The 25027-nt window shown below is 31.0% G+C and overlaps 3 protein-coding genes across 3 annotated transcripts; 2 read left to right on the forward strand and 1 right to left on the reverse strand.

Annotated features, from left to right (window-relative positions):
* Window positions 1-1963: 1963 nt before the first annotated feature.
* LOC129899719 (spermidine synthase 2-like) lies at window positions 1964-12216 on the forward strand. The gene is made up of 9 exons (XM_055974752.1): window positions 1964-2145; window positions 4600-4682; window positions 4795-4917; window positions 5113-5217; window positions 9346-9418; window positions 9556-9627; window positions 10719-10914; window positions 11688-11817; window positions 11927-12216. The coding sequence occupies exons 1-9, from the start codon at window positions 2046-2048 to the stop codon at window positions 11984-11986; spliced, it is 942 nt and encodes a 313-aa protein (XP_055830727.1). The 5' UTR covers window positions 1964-2045; the 3' UTR covers window positions 11987-12216.
* A 4450-nt stretch (window positions 12217-16666) lies between these two features.
* On the forward strand, window positions 16667-22042 carry LOC129900005 (uncharacterized). Its single transcript, XM_055974995.1, has 10 exons — window positions 16667-16817; window positions 17655-18467; window positions 18921-19376; window positions 19500-19676; window positions 19844-19954; window positions 20090-20185; window positions 20261-20775; window positions 20858-20993; window positions 21156-21730; window positions 21817-22042. Exons 1-10 carry the CDS (start codon window positions 16710-16712, stop codon window positions 22040-22042), a joined length of 3213 nt encoding a protein of 1070 aa, XP_055830970.1. The 5' UTR covers window positions 16667-16709.
* A 758-nt stretch (window positions 22043-22800) lies between these two features.
* Window positions 22801-24778, reverse strand: LOC129900006 (uncharacterized). Its single transcript, XM_055974996.1, has 3 exons — window positions 24706-24778; window positions 23979-24589; window positions 22801-23235 (listed from the first exon to the last, which is right to left on the reverse strand). Exons 2-3 carry the CDS (start codon window positions 24483-24485, stop codon window positions 22801-22803), a joined length of 942 nt encoding a protein of 313 aa, XP_055830971.1. The 5' UTR covers window positions 24486-24589; window positions 24706-24778.
* Between the last annotated feature and the right edge of the window lie 249 nt (window positions 24779-25027).

Below are 25027 nucleotides of genomic sequence, written 5' to 3' on the forward strand. Positions count from 1 at the left end.
TTCTAAAATAATTATGCACTAAAAATCACAAATCCTACTAACTTATTTTAATAAATATGAAAAAAGTAGTATTGAATATTAAATAAATTATAAATTTAGCCCATCAACTAAATTAATTATCTAAAATTACTCATCAATTAAATAACTGTATCTACAGAATAATCCAAAATTCCATCTAAAATTTACGGGATGAGTCATTTATGATATAAGAATCTCTAGTACTCAAAACGACCTAATGGGTCGTTACAATTTATGTTAGAAAGTACTCCCACACATTTATATTAACTAAATTTTTGGAATTTTTTTAATAATTTAAAATAAATAAATTATTCAAAGTTTAAGATAAATATTTGAACTTTTTTTCAATTTTATTCTTCATTCACATTTTTTAGGTGATAAGTTCAAGAGAGTTAATTGATCATATTTATGATTTTATTTTGAATTATTTTTATTTTTAAAAATAATTTAAGGACAAATGTGAAAAATAATATTTAATTTATGTTTTTATTTTTTTAAATGATGTGCACTGCCTCATAAATTTACGGAATATAAATAATATAAAAGGTGGGGCAAAATGTGACTGTAAAAGAGAACCTCAACTTAATTAAAGTATCCTAGCTAGTTTTTGGGTCCACACTAACGGGTCGTTGGTGTGAAGTATTATTATAACAATTAATTTTTGGATAAAATTATAGTGTTGCTTAAATTGATGATTGGTTGAAAAGTTTGAAATAATTTATTTCGGAACTAATAAATAGTATTGGAATAAGTTGGATAGTATAATAATTCCATCATAATTTGTGATGGAATAAACTTATTAAATTTCAAAATTACCCTCTAGTTACACATCATTTTGTCCTGATCTGCTATAGTGAGTTATTTTCTGTAAGTTGCTCCTGCAAAAGTCGTGTTTGGATCTGCTAAATTGAAAATCTCTCTTTGGGTCAAGTTATATTTTGTAATTTTTATTTTCATCAATTTTCTGTACCTCTCCCTGTTCAAAATGTTTTTCGACTTCTCTTTGATGTGAGAAGTGAATAGGCAGTTATATCTTCTTTGTGTCTATGATTAATTATGTACTTCAATCACAGTTAAGTTGCGCAATTTTGTTTATCACAATGTAAAACAAAAGGAATGTATATAGTATACGTGCTACCAGAACTTTCCTCATATTTAAGTTTGATGGTTGAAGAACCTGAAATTAACAACACATACTTGAGGAGAAACTTAGAACAATGCACTATATATATATATATATATCATTTATGTTAGCTGGGAAAGTAGAAAGAAAAGAAAGCATTTTTATAGTTAATTTGTAAAGATATTCAAAGGTATAGTTCTTCCTTCTAGAGTTCCAAAATCCGAAAAATAATAAGCATTGTTCCTCCAAAATTGGCAACACAAAGAAAATTCACGCATAAAAGTAATTAAGCTAAATAAGATGGAGATTTTATTTTTAAGAATGAATAATTAAAGATCTACCAAAAATATATATACAAAAAGCTAAATAAGAGAATATTTTTGTAAATATACAACTTATTTTTAGAAAATATTATTTTTAATACAATAAATCAAAGCATAACTCATATTCAAACCAAATAACCTCTACAAATTTCTACGGTAGACCAGTACAACTCAACAATAAATATTAATAATTCCAAAAATATTAAAGCAGGTTGATGGACTGCTGTATATATAATTATTGCGTCAACAACCTCTTCTTACATTATAAGAGAAAATATGTGGAAAAACACATTTATATGGGACTATAAATAAAGAGAAATAAAGTCTTAGTTTTAGAAACTTGCAGGGGTCGTATTCAAACTAAACAATCCCTGCAAATTTCTACAGCAGACCAGTACAACTCAACAATAAATATTAATAATTCCAAAAATATTCAAGCAGGTTGACAGCTGTATATACAATTATTGCGTCAACAAACTCTTCTTATATAATAAGAGAACATATGTGGAGAAACACATTTATATGGGACTATAAATAAAGAGAAATAGTCTTAGTTTTAGAAACAAGAAAAAAAGAAGAAAATGGAAGAGGAAAATGTGAGTGTTGATAACAGTGGAAAAGAAATGGAATGCCTTTCAACTATTCCTGGATGGTATTCAGATGTCAGTGATTTGTTTCCTGGTCAGTATTCTTTCCTATCTTTGTGATACATCTCTATTATTTTATCAGATATATGTTACTTTTGATTATTATAATTTTTGCCACTCAAATCTTGCAAAATGATTTGAGTTTGTCGGCTGGGATGAAGAAGAAAACAATAAAGTGACCTACCTTTCAAATTATAATAATATAATATAATGTGTCAATAGGGTTAAAAGGGCTAGAAAAACTTGACCCATTTTAGTAATAGGGGCTTGGGTCGGGTGACTGAGAGTGTAAAAGTTAATTTAGAGCCCGTTTGGATGAGCTTTAACCAACTTAAAGCCCCTATTTAGCTTTTGGACGTGTTTGCCTAATGCTAACTTTAAACCATAAAGTTCTTAAAGTCAGTCAAAAATGAAAAGTTAGGATTCCTAACTTTTTTTTCTAACTGCTTAAAGTCATTTTTTTTACCATGAAAATTACTTTTATATCCGTTATATTTTAATTAAATTCTCAAACTACCCTTTTTATTCTTTTAACCCTGAAATTCACATCATTTTCCTCATTTATGCACTTTTATCCAAACACTCAACTGCTTATTTATAAAAATAACTTTCAGCACTTCAAAGTTCTAAAAGCACTTCATACATAAAAGTTATTTTTTTAAACCCATCCAAACGGGCTCTTAGTTTATATATAGTGACAACAATAGTTGGAGTGACAACACTAAAGTAATTAGTATTTTTTAGAAAAATAATTCTTATATCTTACAAATAAATTATAATATATTCCCTCCGTTTTTTTTAATTTATCAAATTTTGATTTAGCACACCTATTAAAAAAATAATGATTGATATAGTGAGTTTATCATTTTATACCTATTAATTGATATAGTTTTAAACATATATACTCACTATATTTTTTTTAAGACATTAACTCAATTTTAATAAATTGAGGATATAATTGGAAGAAACAAATTGTCATTTCTTAATTTGTCAAATTGACAAGTAAAAAGGAAAATCAAATTAGAAAAATATTTGACAAGTAAATAGGAATGAAGGAAGTATTCTTTAATCCTTACTAGTCATGATTAAATTATAATGGAAAAAGATTCAAAAATGTCCTTAACGTATTAGAAATGGTTCAAAAATGTCTTCCTTCCACCTATTGGATTAAATTTGCCTATTTTTCATCTATTGGGTCAAAAATACTCTTAACGTATTAGAAATGGTTCAAAATGCCTTTTTTCCACCTATTGGATCAAAAATGCCCTTAACCTATTAGAAATGATTCAAATTTGTCCTTTCCTCTACCTATTAGATAAAAAACTCTCTTAACATATTAGAAATGATTCAAAAATTTACTAATTATAATTATATGCGTCAATTATTATTTTTAACAGTACTTTGACAATTATTTAATTTTTTTATTTGTATTTTTTTTTGAAAAATTCTTGCTTGTTTGTCTTACCTAATAGAATTATTTGCTTTAAATAAAATATTTGAACTAATGTGTGAATTAACCCAAATGTATGTTATATAAAAACATTATCTTAGTCACAGAGAAGAGGAATTTCATTATGTATGCCCATAAAAAATAATTTTTGTTTAATTTTTTCCTAAGTGTAAATACAACATCATTTAACATAATTTATACAAAAAAATGCAATAGTTTTAAAAGACTAAAATTATTAGACAATGAAAAAAATATATAACTAAGGTGCTAATAGAAGTAAAATGAATTAAAAAGTTGAGTTTTAATTTATTCAAATTTGAAGGCTAAAAAGAATTTTAAAAATATTTTGATGTTATAAAAATATTATATTTATTGATAAAATATATTAAGATCGTACGAAATGCAGACATATTAAAAAGTATTTAATAGTTGATAAATATACTTTTAGGTAGAAGGAAGACATATTTAAATCATTTTTAATTGATTAAGAACATTTTTTATTTAATAGGTGGAAGAAAGACATTTTAAAACTATTTGTATACATTAAAGATATTTTTGATCCAATAAATAAAAAAAAGTCATTTCTAAATCATTTTCAATATTTTAAAGGACATTTTTGAAATTTTTCCGAATTATCATTCATACCTTTATTACTCTTTGAATAGTCTTAATTGAATATATTCGTACTCTTCATAGGAGTTATAAATCATTTGTCTTCTAGTTATTGTCATTATATGCAAATTGTTGTTGAAAGCCATTTATTTGACATTCAATTATTTGGCCATGAGGATGTGCTTCTGATCATGAGTGGTTGTTTGTATATATAATTATATTAGAAGATTTTGTAGAGTCCCGGGGAATACACTTACGTACATGTAGCATCAAGTGAAATATTCTTATGGATAATATTATTGACACACTTCAAGTTATAAAGAATTTTCTTCATATTTTGTGATGAAATATTTATTTATTTATTTATTTATTTCAACTAAATGGTCGGTAATTCATTTTTTGCATGGTGAATTAAAAAACTGTTAGTACCGGGAGAAATAATGTCACTGAAGATCGAAAAGATATTATTCAAGGGGAAGTCAAAGTACCAGGATATTATGATCTTTCAGGTACTACTTTATATATATATATAGATAAATCATAATAATTTTAATTATGTAATTAATTAATATTGTGGTAGTGGTGAATATTATTGATTATAATGAATTCATATTATGGCAGTCGTTAACTTTTGGAAAAGTGATAGTTCTGGATGGGATAATTCAACATACAGAGAGGGATGTATGTGCTTATGTTGAAATGATTGTACATCTCCCACTTGCTTCTATTCCTAACCCAAAAAAGGTATGTTTAATTCTTCCATTTTACAAAAAAAAAAAAATGAGTAATCTTCTGAAACATTCACTAAAAGAGAAGAGACTCCTTTGTATTTATTATTAATATTTATGAATTATGAACAAACGATGAAAATTAAACGTTCGCATAATAAATTCAACAATCCATTATCTTGATCAACTTTATATATTTGATATATTTTAGGTTTTGATTATTGGAGGAGGAATGGGATTTACTTTGAGAGAAGTCTTACGTTATCCATCTATTGAGAAAGTTGATTTGGTCGAGATTGATGACATGGTCATTAATGTAAGTATTACTTCATTATTTTGGACGCTTCATTTTTTGAACTTCTTAGCACCAATTTCAGAAATTCTAAATAAAGAAAAAAAGATATTTGTAATACTTCCTCTGTCCGCTATTAGATGGACATCTTATTAAAAATATTTGTCCGATATAACACTTACTAAATCAAGATAGAATTAATTAAATTTTTTCTATTTTACCCCTACAATTAATATGGCCTTTTGAATGTAAATAATTCTCAATACTAAGTATTTCTATACTCTATGTATATTACATTGATATAAACAAAGGGCACAATGGTAAAGTCTTTCAATGTATTAATGATTTCTTAATTACCGTGTAAAGGTGAAAGTGCCCATCTAATATGAGACGGAGGGAGTAATATGTAGTAGCTCGTATATGGATCTAATCTATGACATTATGTTACTATCTATTTTGAGATATAATTCGTTCGGAGTAGAATTGATTGTATGTTTCAGGTAAATTAGTCAAATTGGATGATTGTACTAGTTTTAAAAAATTGTAGTCATAATTCATATTTTAGAAAAAGTATATTCAAAATCTAAGTTGTCACGACTCAACCCACCGGACCGTGCGGGCACCCACTATACACTCTAAGTAGGAGAACCCTTATATAAGAATAGTTGCGGAATTTAAAACAAACTTGAATAATTAAATCAAAATTCTAAAGAAAATTATATTAAGACTAGCTTACACAACCATACAATATCCCCCAAGGATACTAGTCTAAATAGTTACAAGAGCTACTAAGAGTAGAAGTAAAATAAAAGATCAATGACCCAGCTTCCACCAAGATAAGGGAAAAATAAAAGCCGCTGGAGGATCACATTCGTCTTCACCTACGAGACATAACTGACCCTGCAACCAGACTATGCCAAGTGACATAGTAAGAATAGTATCAGTACAATCAACATTTACTGATAGGCATCATCGGTCAACCCCGATACCCATCGCATAATATAAAGGAATTGACAAAAAGGAAACATTCTCTTAAGAGATTCCCCACCAAACCTTATGCAAAACTCTTATCCTTCACATTAACCTCATTAGAGTCGTTCAAGCCTAAATTACACCTTTTCTAATTGGTCCACTGTTAACTCTAATACAGATCAAGGCCTAGCCCTTCTATCACATAGAGAAGTTTCCAAACTACGGACCAGTATTAACTCCGTCTAACCCGTCTATTATATTTAGCTTCACACTATCACATGACCTTAGGATAATTAACATCTCACTTGGAAGAGGAAAATATTTGGGGGACTAAAGCTCATTTGCTAACCGCTACTGTTCCGCCATGGCGAGACCTATCCCGCTCTAGCGGCCTCGCCATAGCGGGATTCCTCCCGCCAGAGCGGCCTGCCCGGAGGCAGAATTTCCAAAAACTTCCCAATCCTCTTTTTAACCCAGGTGCACACATGACATCAACAATTACTGACTTTAAGTCATTAATCTCCCTTAACAACACACTGACTGATTTCAACTGATTTACCCACAACCTCATACCTACTATGAGGATGCATCTAGCATCCATAACATAATTCAATCAGGCATATACATGAACACATTATCAATTTACCATTTCGGGAGAAATGTAAAGTTTCACAAGGTAAATCTCAATTATAACAGTCAACATGATAACACTAGGACCTTCGGTCCTTTCATATCAGTTATTACACTGGATGGACATGCTCAATTATAATCCAATCAATTTCTCTACCATCACACATATATTCAAGATCAATTCATAGATGATAGTCACACATTGGTTCTTTCATGGAATCCATACCCAAATCATATATGTGTCGAAATGTGATACCCGATTCTATATATGTGTCGGAATGTGACACCCAATTCTATATACGTGTCAGAACGTGACACTCAATCCTATATTTATGTATCAAAACGTGACACCCAATTCAATATATGTGTCGGTACGTGACACCCGATCCAACATCATATTCACAATCATGATCATAGTCCACAATGAATAGTTCACATACTTGCACAATCAAGTAACAGGTTCATTGCATGTAATTGTTCACAATAATCATTTCATTAGTTACATTCTATCTTTTCCTTCATTAATAATATTTCGTCAAGCCTTCTTTATTTAAGGCATCACTTTTGGTAAAGCAAGTTCAAGATTATGGATTTCACAGTTCTGAAATTGTAGACCCATTACAACAACATATAAAACATTCAACCATAACAATTAAATACATAAAAGACGTCATAACCTTACTTAATCACTATTAAGAGTCTCTTTATGATATACACTAACCATAATCTATAACCACAGATAATTAATAAGTTCATTCAAGAGATTTATCAATATTAAATCAACTACCTCCTCCCCTAACTTCATGATTCACATTACTCAAATAATTCACATAGAACTATCAATATGAACTCACATATATAAATGTATGTATATGGCCCCTATATTGCTATGGACCCTCCTTGATTATAACAAGCCTTAATATCTCACTCTAATCCGACAATTTCTTTCACCTTAATATTTACAAGAACCATCAATCATATCAACAAGTAGTATTACAGTTATCAATCAAGAACTAGACTATCATCACTACTCACAGGATAATCATACCCATATAGTACATTCCTATCCTAAACAACAATAATAATACATTCAGCCATCCAAACTCCGTGCCCCGAAAGCCTAGGCATGAAATCTCCTATCAACTACAATATAGAATATGTGGGTTTTAGAAGGAGAATCCATGGAGACGGGCCTGAATCCGTGGGTTGTAGCTTTTCTTGTGCTAGAAATCTCTTCTTCCCTTCACTCCATGCCTAGAATAGGTTTTTGGAGGTTTCTAGGTAACTTTCATCTATTTTGGCACTTAGGAGAAGGAGGTAACAAAAATACTCCACTTTTAAGTTTTGACCCGTCAGATCCCGCTACAGCGGCCTCAATCTGGCTCTGGCGGCCTGACCCGGACAGTGTCCAGTAAAATGGGCATAACTTTTTACTCTAAACTCCAAATGAGGTAAATTTGGTGGAGTTGGAAAGACGACTCAAAGACATTAAATTTGATAGGTTATGGGCCACATAATACATTATAGCTGAGAGATATGATCGTTTGAAGTTGACCTTAGTTTGAACTCAAGTCCAAAAGTAAATCAAAAAGACACTTTCAGCTCAACTTTGAGATAGGAGCATAGCACGACCTTAATTTATAACTAATGCACTCACATATCAAGGTATTGATTTTAACCTTATGATGAATGAGATTCGTATACCTTTATCATAGATATTTTTAGTAACGACGGGCTAGGTCGTTACATAAGTATTCTTTGCAAACGTTATGACTCCTAGGGGTGGGCATCGTACGGTATGATTTGGTATTTGAAATTTTGATACGGTAATTTTGATATTCGGTTTTTAAAACTATTTTACCATTACCATACCAATTTAATTCGATATGGTTTGATATTTTAAAGTTCGATTTCGATATTTTGCGGTATGGTGAATCGATAATCATAATTTGTTCAACTTTGACTAATATATATTCGTATAATAGAGTATTAAGACTTCGATAATTCAAAAAAAGATCTCAATTGTATCATACTAACTCATTACACATGTAGAAATATATATATTGAAAAGAAAGTACAAATAACTTATTTTCTTAATCAATTACATTTAATATACATTTCAACAAAATAGAGTAGTGAATGTTTCAACTTTTAAACATATAGTTTATACTAATATGAGGTTACATATATGCTAGTATTTTAATAATATATATATGTTATTTATATAACTATGTACTTCGGTATGGTATTCGATATTTCGGTATATTAATTCTAAATACCAAATATCGTACCGAATACCAAAAGAATTTAAAAAATATATCATATACCATATCAAATACCATTATACCAAAACTGTGGTATCAAAAATTTTGATAAAAGGGCTGTCCGGTGCACTAAAGCTTCCGCTATGCGCAGAATTCAGGGAAGGGCCCATCTAAGATTTAAAAAATTCAAATAAAGCTTATAATATTTCATATTTTATATCCGCCTTGAGTTACTCTTTTTGATTCATTATTTTGTTTCTAATTATTATTTTTCAATTAAATATAGGTTTCAAGGAAATATTTTCCTGACATAGCTAAGGGATACAAGGATTCACGTGCAACACTTTATGTTGAAGATGGTATACTCCTAACAACAATTTTTATAGATGATTGCCACTGAAATAATTTAATTAGAATTAATAATATTTAGGATGAACATTTTATATATATATATATATATATATATAAACTTTTGGATACATTTTCAATGTTGCAGGAAATGCATTTGTGAAGAACGCTGCTCCAGGAACATATGATGCAATTATAGTAGATTCTTCTGATCCTATTGGTAATTAAGTAGTATTAATTATTAATATTTCGTATATATATAAATTATTAATAGAGGGTCATGCTTAGCACTTATTTTGTGTTGGTCTTTAATTTTTTGGGAACGATCGGTGAAATTAAATGGAAAAACTAATTAAGGATGAAAAAATATAGAGTAAATACATCAAATTTCTTTGAACTTGACATCAAAATTACTTTAGTACTTTAACTATATACGGCGTTTAAATACTCCCTTAATAACTTTCAAGTGATTTAAATATCCCTTATAGAGTGACGTGACAGAGAGAGTAAATACACTCTCCTAAAAGCGCGTATAAAAAGAGGGAAAAAATTTGAATTTATAAAATTATACATATGACATTTTTTTTGTTGGCCAATATATAACTAATATTTTTTTCTTGATATACTAACCTTTTAAAAAATATTTTAAAAAATGTGGTCCCCTTTTTAAAAACACTTTTGATTTTTGTTTTTCTCTTGTCTTGCCCAATACACCTCTTCCGCCATTGAAACCTTTCTTCCTCCATCTTCACCCCACACCTCTATCCACTATTTTCACTTCACTATTCCTCTGGTAATCCGCAAAATTCAACACCATTACCATCTTATTGACATCGATTTCACTATATATTATTGACATCAATTTTATAAATATAAACTTTCTTGAATTTTGACTGACCCATTTTGATTGAATGGTGAAGAGGAGAAAGAAGGGTTGAAAGTAGTGAAGAAGAAGGAAGAAGAAAGAAGTGATGGGGTGGGGGTCCATATTTTAAATTTTGATTTTAATAAATGCATTCTGAATTAATTAATTAGTGTAAATTAATTATAAAAAGTGTTAAAGAAAAAATGGTGAATAAAACAAAAAAATAGATAAGATTAATGATCATGGATATGTTATGGTGCTTACATGGCGATGATGTGACAGGTGAGAATGGTATTACAGCCTCATAGTGACATTTAATTCACTTGAAAGTTGTTAAGAGAGATTTTATTAAAAGGTCTGTGTAATTAAAATGCTAAAGTAAGTTCTACTGTCTAGTTTAAAAGGAATTTGATGTATTTTCTCAAAAATATATAATGTGTATGCAGGAGCATCAAAAGTTTTCTTTGAAAAGCCCTTCTTTGAGGCAGTTTCAAAAGCCTTAAGGCCAGGAGGAGTTTACATAACTCAGGGTGAAAGTGCGTGGGTTTTCTTGGATATCATCCAAAAACTTGTTGAAGACTGCAACCAATTCTTCAAAGGCTCTGTCAACTATGCATGGACCAATGTTCCTTCCTACCTAAGGCAATCTTCTCTCCTTCTCTATTATTATGTTCATTATTATTATTATTGAATTGTGTGATCAACTATATGCATGCCCATGTTTAGAAGATAAATATAGTGAGAAAAGGATGCTTAAATGGATGTATGGACATATTAAAAGAGATATGATTAAAAATGAATTTATATGAGACAAGATGAGAATGACATTCGTTGCAGACAATATGAGAGAAGCAAAACTGAAATAATTCGAACATGTGAAGAGGAAGCACATGGATATGCCCATAAAAAGGTGTGATCCTAGATAGAAAGATATGGAGGTAAGCTAAAGCTTACTGAGGATATGATCCTAGATAGGAAGATATGGAGGTTGATGATTTGGGAAGAAGTTTGATGGGTAGCTGAGAGTTGTAGCATTTCATATGGGAGAGGCACGAGGCTAGCATCCCCTTCTTATTTGTAATCATATTTAGAAATCACATTTCTTTGTTATACAATGTTTATTACTATTTGTTGATGTATTTGCTGTGTATCTTTATTGCTCTCTTATTTTCTTATAATTGCGCTTTGAATTCCTCTTTTCTTTTGAGTCGGGGATATATCAGAAACAATTTCTCTATCCCATAAAAATAGAGGTAAAATCTACATATATTTTATTTTTTTCAAACACCACTTTGTAGGAATGCACGGACTATATCGTAAAAAAAAAAAAAAAAAAAAAAAAAAAAAAAAAAAAAAAAAACGGACTATATCGTTGTTATTATACATACAATAATTCTAATATATAATATTTATAGTGGGGCTATTGGTTTTGTTATTTGCTCTACTGAGGGGCCTCCAGTTGATTTCAAGAATCCCGTTAACAAAGTTGATGTGGATATCATTTCAACAAAATCTGAATCACCTTTGAAGTACTATAACTCAGAGGTACCTCTTTTTATTCTTTTGAATTAAGATTTTAAATTTATATTTGTGTTAAGTTGTATATATATATATAGTCTTTAATAATACTACTTTTTTCTTAATTGATTCACAGATTCATACTGCTTCTTTTGCTTTGCCAACTTTTGCTCAAAAGGTGCTTTGCCCTAAGTGATTCTTGTTGGAAGATATAGGAATTTCAAGTATCTATTTGATGTTCAAATAAAATTGAAAGGCGATGTTCAATTGCAAATCTTATTTTCTAGTAATGAATGGTTAATTTTGAGAGGATTTCAATGGTTAATGCATTAATGGTAGGGGTGCCATTCGGCTCCTTCGGATTGAATATGAAAATTTCAGTTTAGATTTTCAGTTTTTGAATTAAAGAAATTACAATTCAAATAAGTTCAAATTGGATTGGATTTTTTTTAAATTTGATTTCGGATTTCGAATTTTTGATTTTGACTTTTGAGACTTTAAAGTAGACCGTAACAATTAACAACATCAATGCACATAATAGTTTGCTCCTTAGAATGTATAACTTTCTACTGTTAAAAATGATTGAGGTCACTATGTCGCTCATACCATGTAATTTCATATTGAACATATTATAGGAAAAAATTATACAATACAACAAATATGTGCCAAGTATTTTCTATATATAATTATAATTTTAAAAATAATTATATTTTATACCTATACTTCACTTTTTTTTTTATCTTCTCTCTTCTCTGTCTCTCAATATCGCTCTCCTCTCTCCTCTCTGCCCCTCCCTCTCTCTCTCTCTTTATCTCTCCTCTTTCGTTCACAATTCGAATTAAAATGTGATGACACTTATCTTTTTCCACCGAACAAGTTAGCCTAATGAGGAAGCAGTTTAAATAAGGCATATTCATATAAAAACGGAAGTCTTAGTCAACTACAATGCCTCAAAGATTGGTTGTCACATGTACAAGCCTCTAATACAACAAAAAGGAAAGATAAGTACAAGTCTCAATGTTTTTGTTTCTCAAATAGAACAAAGCATAATAAAAGGGACAAAAGAGATCGCCAGTATCGAACAACTACTTCCCAAGCCTTGGAATAGGGAAGAGAAACTGAATCACGATCTGCGTTCTGAATCTACACAAGTTTAGCTAGCAAGGATTGAGTACCAAATAACACGTTACTTAGCAAGCCAACTAACAAAATGAAGTAAATCTAATAGAACACTAGAACTAGGGCTGTTCACAGTTTTGGTTAAAATCAAAACAAAACAAAAAATTTAACCAAACCGAATAAAAAAATCGACATTTGGTTTGGTTTGGTTTGATTTGGTTTTAAATTTGAATAACCGATAATATTTGGTTTGGTTATGATTATAGGAAAAAATAACCGAATAAATAACCGAATCAAACCGATAATTATATACATAAAATTTATAATTATTTATATGTATAATATTAGTTTTTCATAAATAATTAAAGATATTTTATACCTTTTAATTATTAATTTAATATTAATCTACTTATTTTAAGGCCCAACAATTCAATCCCAACTCTCAAGCCCAATTATAAATTCTAATAAACACTAAACAACAGTCCCCAACAATCCAAGCCCATTAGCCCAATTCTAAATCCTCAATTCTAAATCCTAAATTTCTAATAAGCACTTAAGCAGCAGGCAGCAACATAAGGTAAAAGTTAAAACTTTAAAACCCTAGTATTTGTTTTCCTTTTATATTTCTGTTTCTCTCACGTTGGTTTCTCACAAAGTCACAGACTCACAATCATAGACTAACAGTGAAGGCTCAAGAGCAACCTCAACTCCTCAACCCCAAGTACAAGATTGTTAAATTTTGAGAAGGTTTGTAAGAAATTTTTCAAATTTTAAATTGATTTTAAGTTGTTTGCTTTTTTGTTTCGAATGTTTAAGTTGTTTCCTTTTCTGTTTCGAACCTTTGTGGGCCGTGAGGAAAAAGAGCTTCGTAAGAATTTGAAGAATGTAGAGAGAGAATATTTGAATTATCTCGGCTATTCATAAACCGAATAACCGAACCAAACCGACAATAACCAAACTCGTGGTTATTATTTTACTTGGTTTGGTTATGATTTTAGACATTTAATAACCGATTAAATTGGTTTGGTTATGATTTTAATCAATAACCGATTCAAACCGAACCATGAACACCCCTAACTAGAACTTAATTCAGCCCAATTGAACCTCCTCAACTACAAACCTGCACAGAAATCAACCCAATCTAGACTACACAGTTCAATATAGTACATAGATCAACAATAACTCATCAGTATCACCAAATAAGTCACATCAGTCTCAAGTGTATCAATCACAAAGACAACAAGGGACATATACACAACTTTACGATGATAAATAAGATGTAATGCAATGCAATGTGATGTCATGTAAAGTGATGCATGTCTTTCCTAGTGATACATATCCATTGTCTAGCCGATCAAAATCCATGGGGAACGCACAAGGTCCATATATCCGCGCTAAACCATTTTCATCGGTATAATCATCAATCGCCTTGATCATTTTTCATCGGCATCGCTCGAACTATTTGCCATCAGCATAAGTATCAATCGTAGAACCATTTTCCATCGGCATAAGTTTCAACTGCCAGAATCATTTCTCATCGGCATCAGTATCAATCAGGTCCCATCATAGTATTTCAGAACCAATGCAAATAAGTATGTTCACACAAATAATGAAAAAATGATAGTGTCCACAACAACAATACAATTCATATCAATGCGATTCATGTCACACTATCAATAGTATATCAACATCAACAATTACATCATTTGTATCATTATAAGTCATTAGGTCTTCATTTCATTACCCTCTTTCTCTCCTATTAATTAGGACCAATCGGTGAGCAAGTATTTCCAAGTCAATTTTCATAATCAACAATGAAAAAATGACAGTTTCATCAATTACACAATCACAAAAAGGCTATCATAGTATTTCATCAAGTTCACATCAATGAGTTCATGTTCCCGATTGCAATCATAGCACACATTGCATTTTACTGAACTGCACTTTCATTAAGCACAATTCACATTCATTGAACTAAATTCATCAGTAATTTAATTTATTGATCAGTATTTGTTATTTTAACATAAAAAATTACATAAGTGTTTAATGGAAAATTCTAAAATATAAATAAAGGAATCCAACTGTGAATTTCTAGTGGAATGATTCATAATTTATTATGATAAGAATAATTCAAATTGATTTTTTGATTATTTTCACAATAGATAAACTCAATTATTAATGTGATCCCAATATTGCCCATATTTAATTAGGACTCAAAATTCTATTTTTAGGGAGAAAGGGAGTATACAGGTATAGTTCTTGTTCAAGGAAAAAAAAATAGATGCGCCCTATTGTAGACTAATAGCTCTAGCTTTCGATTTGTTAGGAAGAGCTATTATTCATAGTAATTTCCCGCTTCAAGCAAAGTATCTTTTTCTTGGTTCCAGTTTTGGACCAAAAAAAGCTTTCCTATAAGCACAACTGCACAAGTTCTTCCAATATAAAAAGATGTTAGGTTATTATGTGATATTTGTCCATTCAAGTATAGAGAGAGTTCGATTATAAATTTAAAATTATTATACAAAATCATATAACTACAGTTGAACTTGCTTTAAAATATCTATTTATGTTTCTAGAGGTATTCTTTTAGTTAAATTTTTAGCAACTTTCCACGTATTACATTTTTCTGTGATGTGTTTAGTGATCACATGCACCATTTCTCAATTTCCATCAATACCATCAATAAAGTTTTCCAAAAAGCTGAAATGTGATCTCCACTTTCTATGAATACTAGATGACAATTGACCGCTGGCACAGGCCCAACAAATTAATTGTGATCGAATAAAATAATTTTGTTTTACTCAAAAAATAAGTAGTAATTTTCTTTTCATGTGTTTGGATATATAATACGTCCTTCGTTCCATATTAAATGATTATTTTATTAAAAATATTTGTTTTATATTATTTGATCACTTATTAAATCAAAATAAAATTAATTAATTTTTTTTTATTTTATCCTTATAATTAGTATGGTCTTTTGAATGTAAATAATTTTCAATACTAACTATTTATATACTTTATGTAAATTGCATTGATATAAATAAAAAAAACAAAATGATAAAAATTTTCAATATATTAATGATTTTTTAATCATTGTGTAAAAGAAAAGATGATAATAGTAAAAGAAATTACACGCGTATAGATTAAGTAGAAATTGTCATCAGTGTCAAAACTATAGTGATCCTTGTATTTAACCAAACCTAATTCTATCTATATATTTAAATAATAACGTATGCCTAGTCCTATATCCATTTCTTGTCTATACTAGAGAGGCATGGCCCGTAGTGAGGACGGGCCCAATATTTTATATTTTAGGGCAAATTACCTTTTTACACAACTTCCCCTAATATATTTACTTTTACTCCCATATACACCAAAAAATTTCCAAATTCCCTCCTTTTCCTTTCTCTCTCTAAAAGTCACTGATACATCCGCCCTATCCCTCTTTTCTTGCCCTAATTTGCTCCTTCAAGTGTTAATCAGGTTCCAAATAAGGTAATGTATCAATCTTTCCTTATATGAAACTTTAATTCATCCTCATTCAATATGATTTCTCCTAAAATTTGTATATTTTGATTTCTTCTGAAAATCTTTGATAAATCTTCTAATTTTTTATCATTTGCTTTCTTCTGTAAATCTATCTATTTGTGTTTCTCATACTTTAGCTTATACATATGGATTCCGTTCATGGTCTTAAACAGTCCACCAAAAATCAACGAATTCTTGTTTCTCCCGGGTCTGATTCGTCTTGGGAAGGTTACGACGAAGTTAGATCAAAACATCGTAACGATCCAGCAGTGATGAATAAGCTACGAGAGAATTTGAAGTCAAAAGCTACAGTTAAACATGCACCCAATGAAATAGTCAAAAAAATTGAAGGGGTTACAACACGCCCTAATCTCCCAAAGGTATGTGTTCAATTAAGTTTTTTTGTTTTAGAATGCATTTTTTGTGAAGGTTTTAATGTTTCTGATACATATCATTTATGTATCAGATACATAATATCTTTTTAAAAGGAAATCTTTTTGGAGGTTTTTTATTTCCGATACTTCAAGTTTAAGTGTCTGTTGTTTTAATTTTTAATGATTCTGATACATATACATTTATGTATCAGATACATATTATCTTTTTCAAATGTATTTTTTATGGAGATTTTATATTTCTGATACATCATTATTAAGTTTTAGTTTCTGTTGTTTTAATTTTTAATGACTCTGATACATATATATTTATGTATCAGATACATAATGTATTTTTCAAATGTAAATATTTGAGATTTACTATTTCATGTTTTAGTCTCAGTTTATGTTATTTCAATTTTAATGAATCTGATACATCTGCATTTATGTATCAGATACGTAATGTATGTTTCATATGAAATTTTTTGAGAATTACTAATTCTGATTCATCATCTTTAAGCCTCAGTATTTGTTATTTCAAGTTTTAATGATTCTGATACATATATATTTATGTATCAGATACATAATGTATTTTTCAAATGCAATTTTTTTTGAGATTTACTATTTCTGATATACCATGTGTAAGTGTCATTTTTTGATGTTTCAAATTTTAATGATTCTGATACATATACATGTATGTATCAGAATATAATATATAATTGTTTCTGATACATCTTCTGTATGTATCAGAATCTCATCTTATGCATCAGATATCTTAATGCATATGATACATCGTATCCATGTATAGAGTTCAAGTTGTATTTAACTATTTTCATGTCAATGCAGGGAATGAAATACGTCATCAAGAAGATCCCGTCACACCCATTGAGATTCGGAACGGCATATAGGGCTAATTTTCTTGATGATTTTGAATCATCAATAGGTGAAGAAGGTATAAAGTTATTTAGGCAATCTATATTTGGTCACTACTTAGATATGCCAAACTGCAACTTTCAAGGGCAAATCATCAAATGCCTCTTACTTCTTGAGGTAGACCAAAAAAACAAAGAAGAACTGCACATTCGTCATGTGCAGGGTAATATACTGCGATTTACAATAAATGATTTTGCTATCATTACTGGTTTGCGATGCACCGGTAATATGAATGACTTCAAGTATTCTGATGATCAAGCAAGTAGATTATTGTCTTTATATTTTCCTGGTGCCAAAAATGGGGTCAACAAAGCTCGTTTCGTTGAGCGTTTTCTGGTTGGAGGATGGAAAACAAACGAAGATGCCGTTCAGATGGCCATTCTCTATTTCATCCATACTTTTGTTTTTTCTCAACTAGGTGATGCACCTATATCAGTTGATGATTTCAAGATGGTAGAAGATGGTAGTTATGAGCAATATCCATGGGGGAAATTAGCATATTCAAAATTGATAAAAGGAATGCGTCAGGAGTTTTCAAATGCCAAACAAATGTATCGTCTAGGCGGCATGCCATACGCTCTGAATGTTTGGATATATGAATGTGCATCTCAAGTTCCCTCTGAAATTGCTGTAAGAGTGGGTAATAAAATTCCCAGAATTCTTAACTGGCGTGTTGTCGCCGTGAAGCCAAAATTTGAGACATTCATGTCTACCATCTTCAGTGAGGTACATGCTTTGAATATTATTCGTTTATGCACTGATTCATTATACATAAAATCTAAGATACATTATATATCCATGACCTTGATACAGTATAATTTGATTCATAAAGTGGATGTATCAGCTCATATATTTATGTATCAGGATATAAATGTATCAAGATATAATGTATCTTATACATATACTTTATATAACCTTTCTGATACATATAATGGTATGTATCATAAAGGTATTTACAGCTCATGAAAACTCATTTATCAGTATTTACAACTCATGAAAACTCTATCTTATGTATCAAATTATAATGTATCTAGAATTACATCTCATGATACATCTGCATGTATGTATCAGATAATGTTGTTTTTCTATCAATTTAGCATGTATGAAGGAGTAATGTTTCTGATACATCATGTCTATATATCAGAATTAACATGTATCAATTATTCAATTTTTTTGCAGTATCCATGCTCCAACATTGTCCAATCTCAACATGAAATGAAATCTATTGTCGTTCATGACAGCCAACAGAAACCTGAAGATTCAACATCGGCTGCCAAGGTCAATTTCAGAAAACCTCATGAAGTCACTGGATTTGAGGACTTCTCAACAACACCACCCACTGAATTTTTAAAGAGATCCAGGGATGTCGCTGAGACATCTTCTCCACCTCCTTCCAAGAGAATGAAGACTTCCCCTGCTAAAAAGCCAATTCAAGTAGAAACAGCCAACATGCACAAGGATTTCATACCACCAAATGAATCAGAAAATCTTGTTTCTCCTGACAATGAACCGGGGGCAAAGTCACCAAAGGAATCAGAAAAGCCTGTTTCTCCTGACAATGTACCAGGGGCGAAGTCAGCTTTAGGAGGTGAATCTTCCGGTCATTCGGATCGAATTATTCATATGCAATTCAAAGCATTGAAAAAGTCCATAAAGAAGTCTCTAAAGAGATACGTAAGTTATTACTTTAAGATGTATCACGTACAATATACTTTTAATTAGGTGATACATTCTGATTTTTCATATACATGTATCAAGGTTGACCGGAAGTTCAAGCGTTTGGAGAACAAAATGGATTCAAATCACATTGATCTTTTGAAAGCCATCGACAGTATGGCGAACCGAATGACTGGCACATCATCTCAAGTTAAAAAAGATGATTTTGATCAATCATTCCATGTGGTTGAACAACAAGAAGCACCTACTGGATTGGAGGTGCACAATTTTGCAAATAAATCTGACCCACCCCAAAAAAATGACAAATCTAATGTCCAGGAAGATATTAAGGTACATACATCATGTAATATTTGATATTTATGCTTTTAAACTTCTGAATAATTTTCATTGTCATGTATCAATTGTAAATGTTATTATGTTTTCAGGGACCTGAACCATCCACCATGATAAATCAGGTGGACAACATATCGGAACAAAGCATTTTAGCAGATGTTCCTGAATTATTTGATCAGCAAGTTTATTCTGATACATTAAAGGTAATGTATCAGAAACAAATTGATGAATAATTTGATTCTGTATATATATTTTGTATAAGCTCTACCTCTTTAAATATATATATATCTAGACATTTAGTACATATATATCATAAGTAAATGTTATTATGTTTCCAGGAAGATGAACCATCCGTCAAGGATGTATCAGCACACCAAATGGAACCACAAAGAGCAGATACTGATCAGCTTATTGCTGATTCTGATACATTACAGGTAATGTATCAGATTCTTTATTGAGATAAAATCAACATTATTAATTTTTTTAATGACGTTATACATTACGTGTAGAACACTGTAAAGAAAGATGGAAGAGTAGCTGATGATAAATCTGCCAAAGTAGAAGAGCAAGTCGAGGAGATTGAAAAAGAAAAAATCAAACCAAGCACATCAGAATCCAATACTTCAGCACCATTTTCGTCAGAAACTCTGGATGTGATAGATGCTCTAATATACGGACTTCCATTACCAGCCATGCCATTGACAGCTGTTAGTCATGAGCAAGTTCAGGATGAATGTCTATTACGCGATAGCCAGCTACCAACCACTCTTCCATCAAAAGCTAATGTATTGTCTGACGATGCGAAGACACCATCTCGAAGAAGCAGGATTCCTTCGAAGATCTTACAGTCGCCGTATCTTTCAAACTTTGGGTCGAGTGAAAAGGGAAAGGAAAATTTGTCAGATGTTACGCATCAGACACACCCTTTTGAAGGTTTTGGTATATGCTATCAACCCCCTTCCGAGCTTGTCACAGAATACTCTGAATGGATAGATAAAGGACTTCTAAAATCACATGGCAACAAGTAAGTATGACATATTCAACTTATACCCATACAAGTCGTGTATTATATTTGTTATGTTATTAAACTACAAGTTTCCATTCAGGAATTCGAAGGAGGATCATTACAGATCTAAGTGCTCTTCATTCGGCTTTGAAAGAATGGACTTTGTTGTGGCATTTCCTAAAGATAAGAACTGGTTCTACCTAATGTCACAGCCGGACAGATGCTGGAACGATGAGGTAAAAATTTCATCATAAATAATATGATACAACTCATACTAACTACCTGATACATACATATTAATGTATCTGATACATAGATAGATAAATGTATCTGATACATACATAATCTGATATGTGATGCTAGTTGTTATATAACTAATACTTTCTTAAAATGTGCAGCACATCGATGTAATATTTTACTACCTTTGGAAGAAATCGAAGATGCAGTTGAGCAATCATTATCGATACACAACGACAAATTGCATTTTCAAAAATTACATCGAATATGCACACACACGCTACTATCACCTTCCACCTAACATTTCTACACAAGAAGATATGGCAAGGTCCACTGTTACAGCTCATCAAGAGAGATCCGTGAAGAACATAATAAGAGGTTTCTCAATACCAGCCGGTTTGCCCTGGCATTTGGTAGATGAGGTATACATTCCAGTAAACTGCGACATGGATTTTCATTGGGTTCTTGCGGTAGTTGTGTTGAAAGAGAGGTTGATACGTGTGTATGATTCATCGCCTAGACGAAGAAGTAGCAACCCTTTCCAAGAGATCCAAAAGATAGCAGCAATGCTACCAACATACCTGCAAGACAGTGGTTTCTTTGACAACAACGAACGTACTGATTGGTCGTCTCTTGATTCATACAAGGACAAATCAACCGGTAATATGCTTGAACCACATCACCCATTAGCAGTTGAGTATGTTGAAGGAATTGCGCAACAGGGAAGTGGCAGCTTGTGAGTATTAACATCGGCTATGTATACCTAAATCATTCATATGTCAATTTTACTTTTTTTAAATTCCTGTATTCCTTTATTTGCAGGGATTGTGGAGTTTTCCTGGCCATGTTTGCTGAATATCTTAGTGATGGAATTTTTATTCCAAGTACCGGACTAAACGCTGAATTCTTCCGTTCAAGATATGCCGCACTCTTATGGAGATATGGTTGTCAGAAGGCCATGGATGGTTATGTTAGCGATAACGACGATCCAAAAAAACCAAGGAGAGACATATCTCCAAACCAAGGAGAACTGATTGATATTCAATAAATTTTTTTTGATAGTACACATTTTAGGTGATTCTGATTCTTCCAATGTATCTGATACATAAACTGTAATGTATCAGATTTAGTATATTTTAATATTTCCATACCTCAGATTTACTATGTTTTCTCTGGTGTCAAAATGGAATATAAATTCAAAGTTTATGTTTTATACTCTACTGTATCAAACTTGTATCGAGTATAATATTCATAAGTGTCACATTTTGTGAATTCTGATACATGAATCAAGTTTTTTTTATTATGATACATCATGCACATGTATCAGATTCTCATTTCTCAATATTTAATGATTCTGATACATTAAATTTTTTGCATAAGAATTCTGTCTCAAGATTTAAAGTATATGATACATCTTGCTTATGTATCAGATTTGCATTTATCAAGATTTACTGCATATGATAATCTACAACCTATATCAAATAGGATCTTATGTATCACCAACAACTTTTGTGTAATTATGGTTGTCGAAAAGACAAGAATGTTTATGTTTGGGAAAATAACGATCCAAAAAATAAACCATGTGAGATTTGTCATTAATCCAAGTCATGGCGAACCGATGGAAGTCCTGTATTTTATTTTAAAAAAATTGTAGCAATAAAATGTTCTAATCTTGATACATAAAAAAATTGTCACTAAAAGATTTTTATATGTATGTCACGTGTCAAATTCAAATATAAAATATAATAATAGATGTTATTTTATGATTCAATTAGAATGTACACCGAGATACCACAAACATCATATCTATTTAGTAATGAAATTACAAGTCTTTCTGTTGTGGCCTTCGTGGCCACAACGTCCACAAGAATTTGTGCTACTTGTTATTTTCTCACTAGCAAACTTTTTTCTCCCTTTCTTTGGTCTTCCTGGCATCCTTTTGTATATTGGCGGCAAGACAATTTCTTCCAAAATTTCCTTCGGAGCAGTCCAGTCTTTCTTATCTGGCATTGGAACCATTGGTAATTCATAAGTATTTGCCAACGCCTCTGGTTTGTAGTAATCAGAACAATATGGGTGCAGGTCAGTAATGTTCTTGCTCTTCAACACTGCAATTGCATGTGGACATGGTATCTCGTCTAGTTGAAATCTACCACAAGTGCATGTTTTTCTCTCTAGACACACAATGTATCTTATACCTAATTCGTAAACAGAATAAAGATACTCTGATGAAGCAACAACCTGCAGGAATTATATTTCAAATTTATGTATCAGTATTGCTTCCTCACATACACAACTATGTATCAGAACGTATGTTAAAGGGTAATAATTATCACAGGATATACATATCAGGTGAATCAACAATCAGCAAGAAATAAATTTCACATATATGTATCAGAAAGTACGTATCAATTACAGAAATGATGTATCAGAACTGATGTATCAGTATGTATTTTAAACATGTTATGTTTATATGTGTCAGTACTTATGTATCAACTACACATTTGATGTATCCGAATTGATATATCAGTGTATAATGAACACAGGCTTTACTTGAATGACGAAGCAACAAACTGATATAAATAAACTTCACATATATCTAATAGTACTTATGTATCATCTACACTAATAATGTATCTACACTGATGTATCAGTATATATTTAGAACAATTTATGCATAACTGATTAATCATCATCCTGAAGGAAAATAATCTTTACATATATGTATCAGAACTTATGTATCAAATATAGAACTTATGTATCATAATTGAAGTTTCATTATTTAATTAGCACATGTTATACATAACTGATGAATCATCAGCCACCAAGAAATAAATAACACATATATGTATCATAAAGTATGATTCAATTACAGAAATGATGTATTAGAACGGATGTATCAATATATATGTATCAGAAAGTATCTATCATGTATCTACACTGATGTATCAGTATATATGCGTCAGAAAGTATGTATCGTGTACCTTCATTCTCGAACACTTGATCGTGTTTGAAACTAGGATATCTTCGAATTTTCTACCCAAAGTATGTTTTGTATAAGATGCTATTTCTCGATTTTTGCAGTTCCAAGAACCAAATAACATTCTCGTTTGCTCCAAAAAGTCAATTATAGGCAGCTCTCGTGCTTCAACAAGACATCCATTGATACATTCTGCGATGTTAGAAGTCATCATTCTACCCCTGTTGACAGTGGCATGAACCCTTGACCACTTTTCGTATCCTGCATTTTTTAAATATTGTGCCACCCGTTGATCGATTCTTTCAACTTTGGCCATTAATTTATCGACTTCATCTTTTCGGTATGCCTTGGCCATTGAATAGAAGATGTCACTTAGTACAGCTTTGCTCCTTCTGTATTTAGTACACACATTTTTCCATATATGCCATATGCATGCAAAATGAGGAACATTGGGAAATACCATGCTTACACTCTTGATTATGCTTTCGTTCCTATCTGATACAACACACATATTGTCCCTCTCTCCAAATGCATTCTTGAAATTCTGAAAAATCCACGTCCATGATGAATCATTTTCCGTATCAACAATACCATACGCCAACGGCAATATGCAACCTAATAAATCAATAATAGCGATACAATAGTTATTAGAATTCATCAGAATCACAACAAACGTGAAAAATGAGATGACATACTATTATTCAATAAGACACAGTATAAGAAAGTAATACCTGCCCCATCAAGTGTGCTAGCTGATACAAACGTCCCTTTATAAGGTCCATCAAGATGTGCACCGTCAACAACAACTACTGGTCGACAAAACTGAAAACCCCCTCATCAAGGGCCCTTAACGCTATGAACAAATACATGAAATTCATCAGTTGATGACTTGTGCATACTTATGTACGAATTTGGATATACGGTTTTTTAGAATATGTATATATACAGGCAGCTGTCTATATCCCATCAGCAGGTTTTCCCCCTTAACATCTGCAAAGCATTCTCTTTTGAACGCCATGCCTGTTGATAGGTAATATCAATTCCATACGCTGA

Source organism: Solanum dulcamara, chromosome 8 (genome assembly GCF_947179165.1).
Source record: "Solanum dulcamara chromosome 8, daSolDulc1.2, whole genome shotgun sequence".
NCBI classification, from domain to species: Eukaryota; Viridiplantae; Streptophyta; class Magnoliopsida; order Solanales; family Solanaceae; genus Solanum; species Solanum dulcamara.

What these genes read in the sequence shown, in the direction of transcription:
- LOC129899719 (XM_055974752.1), top strand. Translation starts at nt 2,046, where the DNA reads ATGGAAGAGGAAAATGTGAGTGTTGATAACAGTGGAAAAGAAATGGAA. An exon ending in AGGATATTATGATCTTTCAG is followed by an intron (nt 4,683 to 4,794) that starts GTACTACTTTAT and finishes ATATTATGGCAG; the next exon opens with TCGTTAACTTTTGGAAAAGT. An exon ending in AGATTCTTCTGATCCTATTG is followed by an intron (nt 9,628 to 10,718) that starts GTAATTAAGTAG and finishes ATGTGTATGCAG; the next exon opens with GAGCATCAAAAGTTTTCTTT.
- LOC129900005 (XM_055974995.1), top strand. Translation starts at nt 16,710, where the DNA reads ATGAATAAGCTACGAGAGAATTTGAAGTCAAAAGCTACAGTTAAACAT. An exon ending in CACGCCCTAATCTCCCAAAG is followed by an intron (nt 16,818 to 17,654) that starts GTATGTGTTCAA and finishes ATGTCAATGCAG; the next exon opens with GGAATGAAATACGTCATCAA. An exon ending in TTTATTCTGATACATTAAAG is followed by an intron (nt 19,955 to 20,089) that starts GTAATGTATCAG and finishes TTATGTTTCCAG; the next exon opens with GAAGATGAACCATCCGTCAA.
- LOC129900006 (XM_055974996.1), bottom strand. Translation starts at nt 24,485, where the DNA reads ATGTGTGTTGTATCAGATAGGAACGAAAGCATAATCAAGAGTGTAAGC. An exon ending in TCAAGTGTTCGAGAATGAAG is followed by an intron (nt 23,236 to 23,978) that starts GTACACGATACA and finishes TAATTCCTGCAG; the next exon opens with GTTGTTGCTTCATCAGAGTA.